This window comes from Myripristis murdjan, chromosome 11 (assembly GCF_902150065.1).
Source record: "Myripristis murdjan chromosome 11, fMyrMur1.1, whole genome shotgun sequence".
Taxonomy (NCBI): domain Eukaryota; kingdom Metazoa; phylum Chordata; class Actinopteri; order Holocentriformes; family Holocentridae; genus Myripristis; species Myripristis murdjan.
In genome coordinates, this window is record NC_043990.1 from 20,404,053 (window position 1) to 20,419,561 (window position 15,509).

The window sequence follows — 15,509 nt, forward strand, 5'->3', positions numbered from 1 at the left end:
GTTGGGTCCATCTGGTCCTGATAAGGCCTAGTGGAAAACAGATGAGTGCGGTGAGCAAAAGGGGGGCGGGGGGTGGGGGGTTAAGGGAGGAGGAGAGGAGGGATGGAGCGTGGATCGGCTTGGGAGGATATGCTGTCTATCGTGCCCTATCACCCCCCCCTTTCACCCTCCCCCCTCCCAAATTATCCACTTCTTTTTCTCCTTCTTCCCACCATTTCATTCTCCCTCTGCTCCTACCTTCCCAAGCCGACTTTCGGAACAGTTTTTTGCCCCCCGGGAAAGAACGAAAAGAGAGAAGCTGGCAACAAAGGAGGGAGTGTTCCCCTCTCTCCCTCGCTCTCTTTCTCTCTCTGTCATTCCTTCTGACCTCCCTAATCCCTCGCTGGGTGCCATCTTTCATCACGGCCTACCATGTGTGTATTATCCTCTACAGAACACTTCCCATTAATATAATAAGGGCTGCCAGAAGCACTTAGCCTTGTGAGCCCATGTGAGATATGGTAGATGATACTTGGCGTGTATGACAGTGTGTTTCTCTCTCACGTGCACGCACAAGCACACGCAAACACAATGCAGGTCTGCACGCCTGCTCAGGCACAGTGGCACCTGAAAACACACGCGCAAACATGCAAACACACACTGCGAACCTCACCTCAGGAGAGAAATGAAACCCACTGTTCTGACTGCGTGAGCCTCTGCCGGTAAAACTTCCACAATTCAACTCAGGCCCCGATACACAAAAGTGACTCTGCTGGCTGTTTTTTCTTCCGGGAGCTGTCACTCCCCACATCCTCTCTGTCTGGGCTGGCAGGAGATGACTTAGCAGGTGTCTGACCCATGCTGCACACGAGATGAGAACCATCCACAGAGCCGCTCGCCGTTTGGAAATGAAATGTCAGGCTCGGTATCGAGTCAGCCCTGATATTGAGATGTAATCATAGCGGTGGTATTGCCAACAGAAGGGTGCACGGGAGTTGTTGAGGTGTTATTTAGATAGATGTGGTGCTCGTTCAACTGGTATGTCCAGACCTATGAATCAAAAGTAAGACTGAAGAGGAGGTGCAGAGGAAAAACAGCAACGAGGGTGACTTTAATTCTATTTAAAAAGTTTACTTATCTGGTTTTACTTTTACACATTTTCCAGTCTGCGATACAGCAAGCACAGCACTCTAGTTGTTGATGGCAAATGAATGAGATCCAGTCTAAACATAACCCATTTCCCAGTAATACAGTACTAAACTCAGTCATTAATTTCCTGCAGCATGACATTGGGAAGCTGTTTTAAAGTGTCAACCAATTCCCATTGGGCTTAAATCATAAAGTTCCTTATGGTGCGGGACAAATTGATCTTATTTCACTGGCTAATGACATACAGCACTTTTAAACAGCATATAACTCAAAACCATATGTGTTGATGTGACATATGATTTGAAGCATTTAGAAAGAACGGCTTTTAAGTCCAACTCGCTGTTGGCAGGCTCCTCAAAGTGCGCTATCAGGACAAAGTTGGGCTAATTTTCAGTAGCTCTTTCAGTACGCCTGACAGTATATGTGGGTAATGATGGCATAACGTGTGGTTTTTCAAAGAGGGGATTCAGAGTTTAGTCAAAGGATTTTTCCGCTTAAGATGGGGACACTGATAGGGCTTATGAGTTAAACTAACATATGGAACAAATGGAGGGAACTCTTTTGATTTAATTTGGCTTCGCTGTGTCATGACTCATGTGGGGTATAGATGTTTATTTGGGATGATAACTAGTGGAGGAATAATGGGGGAGCGAATGCTTTCTGTTTGTGTCGGTAGCTACAGTTATGTGTGTATGTTTGTTTTAATATGAGGACAATTTTATTGGGAAAAACAAACAGATAAAAAGTGTCTGTAGTGAGTTCTGAAGATCAGAGTATTAATCATAATAAAATTGATAGATATTTTACGGGATTTAATCTATTCCAGATTCCAATTTAACAATGATCATTTAAACTCAAATAAGAACGACACTTTTATGGCAGTCTTATGGTTGCAATCACCCGAGTGATACAGAGAAGCCTCTTATTAAGACAGTGCAGGCAGAGAGGGAGGAATGACGGAGGAGAACTGCAGGATATAAAAGAGTAAAAAAGGAAATGAGAATATTCCTGTGATACAATGGCAGAACAGAATCGACAAAAGTTGACCTGTTAGATGTTGCTGGTGTATTCCCCCACCCTGCTTTCCTGTGTGGAGCTCTGTGTCTGGGGGAGCGAGATCAACCCAGAGCTCTTGGATATTAGCGGTGATCAGGTTGGCAGAATCTTCCATCTGTCTATGAGTATGAGTGCTGTAATCTTGCCGTTTGGCTTTGAGTAGTTGTCTTATTGCCATAAAGACTTTTCAAAGTCATAGTCTCTCTCCGGATTGGTCAGGATTCGGAAATAAATCACAAATTTACAAAATGTAGATGCACCATTTGTAATGTTGCTACCATACAGGAATTGTTTATATATTTATATGGTTGAAAACTTATGAATACATATAATGAAATTGTAAAGGTTTTATATTGTAGCTGTACTGAACATGTGCAGGTTAAAATCTACATAAATCTACAATAGATTAAGGTATATAACAGCTATGACAGGCCATGAATCATTCAGTTCCAGATATTCCTGGTCAGACCATCAAATAGTGTGCGCTAATAAACCTTAAACCCAGACCCATCTGTATTTGACTGTGCAAATAAACTTCCCGGGGAGCTCCTCTGTGCTGGTCGACAGTGGACTTTATTTATACCGTTGAAGTTCAGTTTATTTTGAGTCCTCACATCTGAAAAGACTCTCGAGCTGTTCTTCTGGAAGCCGTGACTCCTCAGGAGGAACGAAAACGAGAGACGGAGAGAGAGAGAAAGAACGAACAAATGAGCGTGCTGTGTTTTCTTTCCCTCTGGTTTGTTTTCCAGTCCCCTTTAGAAAGGAACTCGGGTTGGAGTTGGCTGCTCCGCACATGGTGTGGTGGCAGGGAGGGAGATAGAGAGGGAGTGAGAGGCAGAAAAAAACAGAACAGAAAAAACAAAATACACTTTTATAGACTCTCAGATTGTCTAAGATTCAGCAGGGATTTCCTACTAATCATATTACCAGAGTGTATTAGGGTGTTTATACGCTACAGTGCTGTGATACCTCGGAAAACAAAAAATTTGGATTCATCTATATGTAGTAAATATTAAAAACACTAATATACTTTGATTATTGCTGTCAGTTAATTGCATGCACTATATCAATATGTTTGAATTTGCATCTTCTTGATTGATGTTTTTTTTTTTCTAGCAATTGGGTCAAAAAGGGATTTTTTTTAATGTGTAAATGTTTTAAAGCATCGTCCAACTATATAAGCTCTTTGTTCTTTCAGTCATATCATAGGCAGTGCAGGCTAATATCTTGTTAATGTGTTTAATACAAAATCCCCAATACAAAGGCTGATCTTTGGAAGCATGGATTAATACTCAAAAGGCTGGTGGGTTCAGGGGGTCAATGAAAAGGCCTGGCGGCCATCATTTTAAGGGGATAAATGTATTTACAACTGCTACTATTTTATTTATTTATTTTTTTTTTTTTTTTGCATGATTCTGAAAAAGTCAACCTGTTTGACAGAAATTGGATATAAAAAAAAACATGAAGGGACTTTTTGAATGCCAAGATATTCCTTTTCTAAAATGCAGTCGCCTGACAATCACATGGCCTTTCTAGTGTTAAGCTATTGCCACTCATCTTTTTGAAAACCATTGAGATCTCAGTTATACAAGCTGTGTGTGTGTGTGTGTGTGTGTGTGTTTTATTGTCTTGAATTGTGGTGTTGACTGGTGAACTTCTCGTTTATTGCCTAATTGGCTTGGTCTCACCTGAGAATGGGGCTTCTTCTTCACGGACTTTGTTAGACGATGGATGGATTTGTCAGTGTATAATCACATTCACCCCTCTGTACCACTACAGCACTCAAACATTTTCTCATAATCCACCCCATAGCTCAGATGCTTCAGTGGCTTTGGGTCAGGGGAGGCTAGCCACTGCATGCAGAAGCCCATATGGGACGAGCACCGAAGAGGAACCAAAACTCAATAAACACGGCATCGGGGGGGAGGGAGTTCAAGGGTGCGCTTGTCATGATGGAGGCTACAGTGAGCGCTCCAGTGGCTGCTGGGGTTTTGATGCTGTAATGTGAAACGGCTGGGGCAGAGAGGACTACAATTCCCCTCTTTGTCTGGTCTCCACCCCAGACTCACCCCTCTCTCCTCTCCTTGGCGGACCCTCACCGTAGCCAAACTCATCATCTCCCTCTCCATCTATCTCTATCGCTCCATGCCTGCCACCCATCTCGACGCCTTGATCACTTCTCCCCCGCCTCGCTCACGCTCCGTCTAGCGTTACTGACTCTCTTCCTATCTGTTTATATCTTTCTTCTTTTGTCCATTTGGTCTGTCTTTTCTCACTGTCTGCCTTTTCATCTTCTCTGTTCATTTGACCGTTCCATCGCCACTTTCACTGCCCTCCTCTCTGTCAGTGTGGGGCACTTTTCCTTTTCCAGAACTTTTCCCCAAAAATCACCCTACACACTTATTCCTTACAGTATGTATAACAGTATGTAGTGATTTCTCTTTTTCATCTCTGTCTCCCTCTCTCTCCCTCTCTCTCTCTCTCTCTCTTTCCTCAGTCTCCAGTGGTGTCTGTGGGCTTTGCCAGGTTCCATCCCAACCTGGTGGTAGGGGGTACTTACTCGGGACAGATCGTGCTATGGGACAACCGCAGTCACCGCCGGACCCCTGTCCAGAGGACCCCCCTGTCTGCTGCTGCACACACTGTAAGGCTGGGTCCCAATTTGAACATGAGTGTTATGTCCTATACAACACACCGGCTGGGCTGAAAAAAAAAAAAAAAAAAACTTGTATTTTACACTTGTATTTGCTTCATATGAAAATTCATATTGGTTTCAACATCAGCCCCTATGGGTGGGAAGATATAGGACACTGGTATTAGCCTCAGAGAAGAATATTGTTCCATCCTTAGTAAATCATAACACAACACATACACTGTGATAACACAGCAGTTTAGTTTTAAAATGACAATGGCATGAGAGTTATATGCAGAGAGGGAAATGTATTAGTGAAATGGGGTGCCAGTGGCTTGGAGACTGATTGTGCTTAGATACATCACACACACACACACACACACAAACACACACACATGCTTGATCAGTGCAGTCAAATTCTAGAGATAACTTAAAGGACAGCTACACTGTGAGTCAAGACACTGCAGTGAACTCAGCAACCCTCCACAAATTACTGCTCAGTGTACACTAGCAATATCTTAAGAAGTGTGAGTGGGGGGGCATTTGTCGTCATAGCCATACAGCACACACACACACACACACACACACACGTCCAACTACATGCCATCCATGCTGTAGGTTTAAAGTGGCTGTGTCTTCTGTCCCCTCCAGCTAGTGAGCCCAGCCGGCCCGTACCGCGCTGAATGGAGCCTTTGTGGGGCCCAGTACACAAATCAATTACTGCCCAGTAATGACATAATGGTTTCACACACTCCTGTGGATTTGCACTGCAGCTCATGTCCCAGACGTAGAGCCATTTGAAAGGTCCACTGCACACTGGCATCTGGTGAATTTACCCCGAGCCCGTTGAATCTGTTGGCCCAGTTCACAACACTCATGATGAGATTATTTGTGTGAGGGTGAAACTGAATGATCACTGCAATATCAAATTCAGTGACTTCATCATTATCCCAAGTGATTTATCTAACCCAAACCAAATAAATAACACGGGATGCCCAATTAATTATGTATAATTGTATGTTACACATTGTACTGTTTCTACAGTTAACAGTCGTATGATATTTGCATATTATGATGTTTAATGTTTTGTGTTGTCTATAGTGCAATAAAATAATTTTGTTTGTGTGTTTGTGTAGCACCCAGTGTACTGTGTGAACGTGGTGGGCACCCAGAATGCCAACAACCTGATCACTGTGTCTACAGACGGCCGGATGTGCTCCTGGAGTCTGGACATGCTCTCCCAGCCGCAGGTACACAACACACTCCTCACACACGTCTTAGCGTCTGTCTTGTTTGCAAAAACACTTCCTGTCACCTCGGTGCCTCGTTGGGAACGTTCCTTATTAGGAACCGATTTTCTCCAAAAGGTTATTTAAATGTAGACAACCTAGCAACCAAAAACATCACAACTAACACTGATTTCCATGTTAAGATATTTCTGGTAGGCTGACTAGCAGCTGTACTAAGCAAGTTTCTTTACAGTATGCCCAAGAAAAATAAAAGCTTTTCTGGGCAGCAGAGGGATGTGTAATTAGGTTTAACTAACATAACATACATGGATGAATTTAAATTAAAATGTACAAGAATTATCTGGTGTATTTTCATTAATAAACTATTACCTATAAGCAACACATTAAAATAATCACATTTAAAGGTTTTTGGCTTTAAGTTTAAAATTTAGCCAAATCATATAACCAAACTGGGATGTGTCCACTGCCTCCTACCTAATGAGATGGTCCTCAGCAGCAGTCATATTTCTAAAAAAGTGCTATCTAACTAGAAAGCTCCTTTGCAAATGAGATATACACTTAGAGTGGTGATGAATTAGTCTGAACATTGCTGTTGTGTCAGGTATTGTTTGTGCAAAACAGGATCCATCTTAACAGTTCACTTAGTGTAGTATTATGTTTTCTTTAAAAGCAGTGAACATATTTGAAAGGGTGAGGTAATTTCACTTGTTCCAAATGTACACATGTTTCTCTGGGTTCTCTGTCAGCTATCCATTAAAGACACAAATACAAAGAAACATCAACTTTTAAGACTTAAAAGTTGAAATGAAGCGTGAAATGAAGATGGATATTTTTTCCAGTGTGGTCCATCAACTGGAATTTTAATATGCTTTGCATAACTGTGTGGGTGGGTGCACATTTACATGTGTGTGTGTGTGTGTGTGTGTGTGTGTGTGTGTAGGAGAGCATGGAACTGGTGTACAATAAATCCAAGCCGGTGGCGGTGACAGGCATGGCCTTCCCCACGGGAGACGTCAATAACTATGTGGTGGGGAGCGAGGAGGGCACCGTGTACACCGCATCTAGACATGGCAGGTCGGTACACACACACACACACACACACACACACACACACACACACACACACACACACAAAAGATTACAAACTTCTGCATGAGAACATACATTTTTACTGGTGCTTTTACTTTGATTTTAATTTAAAGCAATTGCCCTCTTGCGGTTGAGCATTGTAACAACTCTATTGTGTTAAGAGATCACTAAATAAATAAACATATACATACATTTTATCATGTTATTGAATATTTAGGTTTAAATTAGGTTAGGTTTAAATTTTTCATTTGCTTTTGAAATTCTTGAATCAAGTAATGCGTTTTTTGGATATAAGTGGGACAATTCATCACATTTTCAGATTTTTTTTTCTAGTTTAAATGCACAAGGCCCCTGCGGGACCAAGATGCTGAATATTGTAGTTCTGAATGTCATACTTGTGTCATTCCTTTAAAGTAAGGCGGGCATCTGCGAGATGTTCGAGGGCCACCAGGGGCCAGTGACGGGCATCAGCTGCCACAATGCTGTGGGCCCCGTCGATTTTTCCCACCTCTTTGTGACATCCTCCTTCGACTGGACCGTCAAACTCTGGAGCACCAAGGTATGGTGTGTGTGTGTGTTTGTGTGTGTGTGTGTGTGTGTGTGTGTGTGTGTGTGTTTGTGTGAGGTGGTTGGCTTAGGGTGTGGGGGGTTGATTGTGTATTGTGGGTGGTAGAACTGTGTGTCTGTGACAAGGCTATTCAGTGCTTGTGTGTGTATGTGTGTGTGTGTGTGTGTGTGCAAGTTAGTGAATGAGTGAGGTGGGGAGGTGAGTAGGTAGGTGGGTTGATGGGGATTGTGTGAGTGTAGAATAAGGCTATTCAGGATCTGTCTTTCTGGTGTGTGTGTGTATGTGTGTGTGTGTGTGTGTGTATGTAAGTTAGTGTGTGGGAGACTTTGGGTAGGTGTGTAGCTACATGAGATCTGGCGCTCAGATCAGCAAGTGAAGCTGTCCTCATCATTTAAGGAGTTTTACCTTGCCACAATGAAAAAAAGAACCGTTTTCTAGTGGGAGGAAAATGTCTGCAGCGTGGTAATTTCTTTGATTTCAGTGGGGCAAAGTGCCATCTGTGCCAATATAGGATTTATTTTTTTTAAACAAGAGAGAGTGATTCATTCTTTTGTATGCTTTTAGGCAAATCAACATGAAAAAGATGAAATATTATATTGTTTGTAAATAGAACATTTTGCTAATTCCTATTTTAGTATTATTATTGCAATTTTCTTTTATTTGATGGATTGTTAAACATTTTTCAGCCTTGTTGCTGAAATTGTTTTATAATTGGCCAATATGAGGCCACATGAATGAATTTATATTGAGTGGTGCTTGAGCCTGATGAAATCTCTGCTGCTGTTTTACTGAGTCAGTACAGAACACACTGGCACATCGTTTTGGAAAAAGTGGCAACTTGTGGATTTTCTGAACACAGGATATGTCTCTCTTCACTCAACTTTGGTTTTAGAAAGCATTCCTCAACTGAGACTGCCAGTTATGTCATAGAGCAAATTAAGTTAAAGCTTGACAGCGATGATGTTGTGGGACCACTGTTTTGAGATTTACGCACTGCATAATGTTCTTATGTCTACAAAGTTTCATGTTTAAATTTTTCTGAAAATACTATGAAATGGATGGAGTCCTGTTTGACAATGCAAAGGCACTGATTAGAAGAAGGCACTCCCCACAAATTCACTGCTCTTTAGGTGTGCCCCAGGGATCAATCCTGGACCCCTTACTCTTTAGCTTATATGTTAACGACATTCATACTGTATGCCCTGATGTAATGACTCAGATGTATGCAGATGATGTCATAATATATGTGAATGCCAAGACAAAACAGCAGGTGGCACACATGTTAACCGCAGCATTGTCTCATTTTAAATATTAGCAAGACTGCATGTATGTATTTTTCAATCAGGAGAGAAGATTTCTGTCAAGGGATTACTCACAGTCCTCCCCCACAGAGTTTGCTTCACTATGCTCTGTTAACATCAGGCAAATAAGAGCATCTACCAGGGGAAACTGTGCACTATAGCAAAGATTCACTGAATTTAGCTGGTCATATTTCTCCTTTAGAGCTGCAAACTTTTTGAACACAATACCCAGCACTATCAGACAATGCTCCACCATCTCTTGTCTTAAATCACAATTAAAATCATGGCTGAAACGTTACCAATTGTGTGACCATCAACCACAAAGTACTCAACATAGAGTATTTCATTTTATTTTCTGTATGATGTGATACTTTAAATACAAAATGCTGTTAATGCCTGCCAGAGCACTGCAGATGAAATTTAGCTATCCAGCTAATTCTAGGGGCACTCTATGAGTCTCCCAGAGTGTTTTCAGTATTTTCTTTGTCTGTGTCTTTGTATGTTAGTATGTCCTCATATACACTGCTCAAAAAAATTAAGGGAACACTTAATCATCACAGTATAACAGAAAGTCACAAAGTAAAACTTCAGGGATATCAATCTGTCCATTTAGGAAGCACAAGTGATTGTGAATCAGTTTCACCTGCTTTGGTGCAAATCAAAGTGACCACAGGTGCAATCGAGCAGGCTACTGGTGTGCGTGTTTCTCACCAAACTGTCAGAAACAGCCTCCATGAGGGTGGCATGAGGGCCCGACATCCTCTAGTGGGACCTGTGCTCAGCACCGTGCAGCTCGACTGGATTTCGCCAAAGACCACCAGCGTTGTTAGGCCTGCCAGAGGTGCCCTGTTCTCTTCACAGATGAGAGCAGGTTCACACTGAGCACATGTGACAGGTGTCTGGAAGAGTCTGGAACATCCAGCATGACCAGTTAGGCGGAGGGTCAGTAATGGTCTGGGGAGGCATTTCCTTGGAGGGTCACACTGACCTCCATATCATAGCCAATGGTACCCTGACTGCTGTTAAGGTACTGGGATGAAATCCTCAGAGTGATTGTTAGACCTTACGCTGGTGCAGTGGGCTCTGGGTTCCCCCTGGTGCAGGACAATGCCCAGCCTCATGTGGCCAGAGTGGGTAGGCAGTTCCTGGATGACAAAGGCATTGATGCCATTGACTGGCCCTCATGTTCCCCTGACTTAAATTCAATTGAGCACTCTACTGAGTCACATTATGTGTTGCTGTGATGAAATTCATACAAGTTGTATCAGCCTGTGATTTCAATTTTTTACTTGGATTTTTGGTGTGATTTTGAAGCCAGCCCTCAGTGGGTTGATGATTTCTGTTTCCATTGACCATTGTTACATCATCTTGTTCTCAACAAACTGTACAGTGTGAATCAGTAAAGATTTCCAACTTGAACAATTCATTCATCAAGATCTAATGTGTGATTTAAGTGTTCCAGTTATTTTTTGCGCAGCGTATTTTATACAAGTGATTGAATACAGTGTACATATACAACAGTCATTCCTCTGTATATTTGCATCCAGATGAGCATGTGAGAGTGCCTGGAAGCTTGCGCTCGTGCATGTTTGTGTCGCTGCCTCTCTCCCGTCACTGAAAAACATGAATACATTGACGACGCGGTACTGCTTGCCGCCTGCGGGTGTGCTCCCTGAATCAAAAGCTCGCCTAGTCAAAAACCCACTTTCAGCTGAGCACTCCTCCTCTCGCTGGTTTTGAGTGGCCTCATCCACTCGGGGCATTTCTTCACCGACCGATGTGATGAGTTCCATTTTGGAGTATTTCAGTGGCAGGAAAAAGCAAACAGTCACTGTATCTGTCAGAATGTCTGCCGGAGAGTGGAGGAGTTAGCTAATATGTTCTATGGCTGCTTTGGTGGTAAGATCAGGCATGTTTCAGATACTACACAAAACAGAGAAAAGCAACATCACATATTCCAGTTACTGCTTTCCCAGTATTTATACATTAAATACAAATACCTCGTTAACATTTGACAGGCTAATGGGTTTTTGGGATCTAAGAGAAGGCCAACAAGCCATCAGCTGAAAGGGGTAAATATATATTCTGGGGGTGTAATGGTTCATTCATTGCATCAATGCCTAAATTAAGAATTCAGCCAATTCCGTTGCATAGATCTGCCAAAAGAAATCCTGCCTCTTCCACCCAATCAAGTTGTAGTTTACATCCATGTCTGTCCAGACTTATATAATATTTGAGAAGACTCTGAAAGAATTTACTAAAAGGTATTAAGTGTATTTTGAAACAGAAACAGAAGGTATCACTTTATTCACATGTATGATTCCACTGAATAATTTCCAGTGACAGACATGCTGTCTTCACTTTGAGACAATGTTTACAGAGGAGTACAGAGGACTGATGGAGAGCTTCGTCACATGGTGTAACAATAATCACCTGAAGCTCAATATCAGCAAAATCAATGAGCCTGTGGTGGAGTCATGGTGAAGTTGACCTTCAAACTTTTGGATATAAAATGTCATCACTTCATCATTTTATCCTCTAAGACATTTGTGTGAAACTTGTTTTCTGAGGTTGCACTGACCTTGACCTTTGACCACCAAAATCTAATCAGTTTATCCTTGAGTCTAAGTGGATGTTTGCGCCAAATTTGAAGAAATTCCCTCAAGGCGTTCCTGTGATATCATGTTCATGAGAATTGGACAGATGTACATATGCCTGGACAACTGAAAACATTTAGACTGCACGGAGGCATAAATCACCCATAAATCAAACTGACAATCAGTGAATCAAACTGAATCTCTGTTAAACCAAAAAGTCACACCCATAATACATTAAATTCTCCCTGTGTGATTTGAGGTTATGAAGCTAGTTTTAGGAAAGTCACTCATATTTGACCTACAAAATGAGAAAAGAAAGCACACTCTAGCAAGCACATTCAGACTTTTCTCACAGGTTAACAGTTTGGGTCCAGCAGTTCGTCAGAATCGCTGGTCGTTTTGTGTGATAACTCAATTCTGTCTGTGACGTTTTCAGCTGATACTTGAGCAGTTTGTTTAGCTCAAGTATGACTCAGGACCAGAGAGACTGACAACCTAACAAAGCTGGCTGCCGGCTCGGACAGTATGAGGGTTGACATGGCTCCATCGCGGTTGGGTGTTTATAGCAGTCGGTCCAATTGGACCGGTCTGTTGGCCAGGAGTTTGAAAACAGGAGGAAGTAAAGGGAGAGAAGGAGGTGCTGCACAGATTAGAAATGAGGAAGGGACCAATTGGAAGCATAAAGCAGGAAACGAGAGAGAGGAGGTGGCAGGAATGTTTAGACGAAAGGAAGGAAGCATGAAACCACTCGTAAGTTGACAAAGATAGAAAAGCGGAGAGGTAGAAAAGACAAAAGGAGACAGGGATGGCAGGAAGGACAACCGAGGCATGCTGGGAAATGAGAGATGTCAAACCACAGCTGGAGCAGCAGCAGCAGCAGCCTGCAGCCAGAATGCTGCTCTCTGCTCTCCCAGTGTGGAGACATGAGACTGACCACAAACAGCAGAGAGAGGAGGAGGAAGGAAAGGAATGAAGAAAAGAAGGAAGGAAAGAAGGAAGGAAGGAGGGATAAACAAGAGCCAGAGAGAGAGAGAGAGAGAGGGCAAAGGGCCAGGAGGCATTTGGGGAAAAAAAGGAGAGAAGAAAGTGATGCTAACCTTGAGGGACGGAGACACCAACTCGAGCAGGGCCTTAAACTGCACACACAGGCAGAATCAAAGGCAAAGATATGCAGTATGAGGAAAATACATAATGCATATTGCATAATATCCTTGACTTTCTGCGAGATACAGTTACAGTTTTCATGCTTTGCCGTGACAGGCAGTAAAGCACTCTTATGAATTTTAGCTCATATTTGCATGCAGCCGCTCCATAAGTCATATGCGAAGAGTCCCGTGACAGATATTAAAACATTCCGTGGATTTTCATCAGGAGAGTGTGTTATTTTTCAGGATTTGGGAATTCCCTTTCCTTTGAGGGGTACCACAGGAATGCATGTCTGTCTCCTATCCCACATAACCCCTTATGTGTGTGTGGGCAGGCGGAGTACCCGAATGTGTGAAAGTGTGTGAGTGTGTGTGTGCGCAAACACAGACACACCGCACATGCCCCATTCACACCTTAAGCAAGCTGCCTTTGCTTACCTAAAATTCCCTTGAGGTTTGCCTTCAACCCACCAATCACAGCCATCTCAAACTGTTGTATCTTACACACACACACACTCACACCGTGATTTCTCTATGTATTCAGAAGGTTCCCCCACAGTTCAAAAAGGCCAGCGGGCTGATGTTTTTACACTCCGCGGTGCAAATATTGTGGTTAGAGAAAACATTTCAAGTCGGCCAGAGTCTGAAGATGTCGCGACAGCTGGGAGTGGGGTAATGATTGTGCATAACTTGAACAGTCTTGCTCTCTTGACCCGAAAAACAGCTTCTACAGAATGATTGGATGGAGCATAAACATTCGACTTTCTCTCACTTCATGAGAGGCCTACATCACAGCCAGTTCAACTGATTGTTAATGAGTGTTAATGATTATATTGAGATGAGTGTCTCTCTATGAGCTGATCTAGAAATCTGCAAAAAGAGCAAATGAGATTGTAGCCGTGGTCCTCGCTCGAGGATTCTGCCTTGGCGTGTCGTTATGGCAGCGCTTATCAAACGTTCCATAACAAACTCAAATTTGATGACAACTTTTCGGTGCCCTCAGCGTGTGGTTTGAAACATCTCATGTGAAGCTAGCAAGCTAGCGTGATGTTTGGGATGCAAACACAGCCAGGATGGAACCAGAGTGGCTGCTGCTGAAAGGGTCTCTAGTGGGGAGATGATTTTTGGATTCTTACAGAAGACCAAGAGATGTGGCGGGTTTTGTGTAAGACGAGCACTCTAAAACATTTGGAGTTTTGAACCAGTAAACAAAATGAATCAAGGACTCTTAGTGGCTTTAATGCCTTGAAAGATGCTATAGTTTCTGTAATTTCAGTGGGTCATTAAATTATAGGCTCAGTGTATTTCAATGTAGGCCATGTGAAAATGTTGATTTTATAACAGCACATAGCACAACCTCACCATGAGCTTTAGAGACAAGACACATGTCCCTCTGCAGCTTTTTGCTAGCCTCCAGTACAGTCCAACAGTGCATTCATTTGTGGCCTCAAAAACCAAAATAAAAATGTTTTTTTTTTTTTGTTTGTTTTGTTTTTTAAACAGGAAACTTATTGCAGTCACACACATCTTGAAATTGTACAGTCAAAAAATGGTTGCAAATGGTGCTTTCTGTATGCATTTACAATAATATATTGCTTTATTTACTGTACATCCACGAGGTTGTGCTGCCTGGGTTGAAAAATATCAAATCCATCCTTCAATGCCAAGGTTTCTGTAGGGGAAAGGCAAGGCCAGAGCACAGAGGCTGGGATGAACCTGCAGACAAAGCATTTTAGCATCACCCACCAATGTTACACCATGGGCAGTTCAACTTTATTCCAACGAACTCCGCACTGACATTACCTGTTAGCCTGCCGTATACCTGCTAAAGATTTCTAGTTTGAACCTGTTAGATGCTCCCCAGCCTCTTAGCACAAGGAGGATAATGACAAGGAGTTACTTCACATGTGGCGCCACCAGGATTAACCTTGATCTTAAAATATGTTTTAAGACTGTGGATTATTTACCAAAACTGCCTTAGTTTAGAGACTGGTAGATTATAGGCAGACTACAGCAAAACAGTAGTTTACATTTGGAGACGCTGTAAAGAGGAGGGCTTGATTCATCTTATTGCCCAAGTGATAGAATGGCCAGATAATCCAAGTGAACATTTAGTTCAAAAAGCATATTTGAAATTGTTTTCAATGACAATGTCAAACTATCAAAATACAATGAAATCTCATCCACGCTGCTTAGGTTTAGAGTGTGATGGTGTGAAAAAGTGACTTGAGAAAGTTGGGGAGACATAACTTTAAAGGAGAGGCGAAGGCGGGAAGAGAAAAAACAGGGATGACTCAGCTGATCGAACACTGAAGCCATGGGATGGAGAAAAGTGACCTTTACTGAACCCGAGCGGCTGGAAAACAGCTTCGATCGAGGCTTGAAATTGGTTCTGCGCTGTGTGAGTGTGTCAGCGCTTCCCTCATGTGCGTAAGCATGCATTGGCCTCAGTCTCTGTTGACTTGGTCAGATAGAGGCAGTGATGGAGAGAGAGAGAGAGAGAGAGAGAGAGAAGAGAGAGAGAGAGGGGGAGAGAGAGAGAGAGGGAGCAACTACATTCCTTCCCTCTCTCTCCCAGTCTACCTGTCTCCTCTCTCCCACCCTCCCGCCTCCCTACCTGTCAGGAATGCAGTTCGTAAACCTCTGGATTCCTAAACAGCACGTCTGAGAGAGGGGGATTCTCCCTCTGACACACACACACACACACACACACACACACTCCTATTGCTATAGTTGTAAAAAC

At 42.7% G+C, this 15,509-nt stretch overlaps 1 protein-coding gene across 6 annotated transcripts in view; it reads left to right on the top strand.

Moving 5' to 3' along the window:
* Positions 1–15,509, top strand: part of dync1i1a (dynein cytoplasmic 1 intermediate chain 1a) — a 60,716-nt gene that overhangs the window by 37,096 nt on the left and 8,111 nt on the right. For all 6 annotated transcript variants that reach the window (XM_030063038.1, XM_030063039.1, XM_030063035.1 and 3 more), the window contains exons 12-15: positions 4,682–4,828; positions 5,953–6,066; positions 7,007–7,140; positions 7,570–7,714. In XM_030063038.1, coding sequence (XP_029918898.1) covers positions 4,682–4,828; positions 5,953–6,066; positions 7,007–7,140; positions 7,570–7,714 — 540 coding nt within the window. The remainder of the gene's footprint in view (positions 1–4,681; positions 4,829–5,952; positions 6,067–7,006; positions 7,141–7,569; positions 7,715–15,509) is intronic.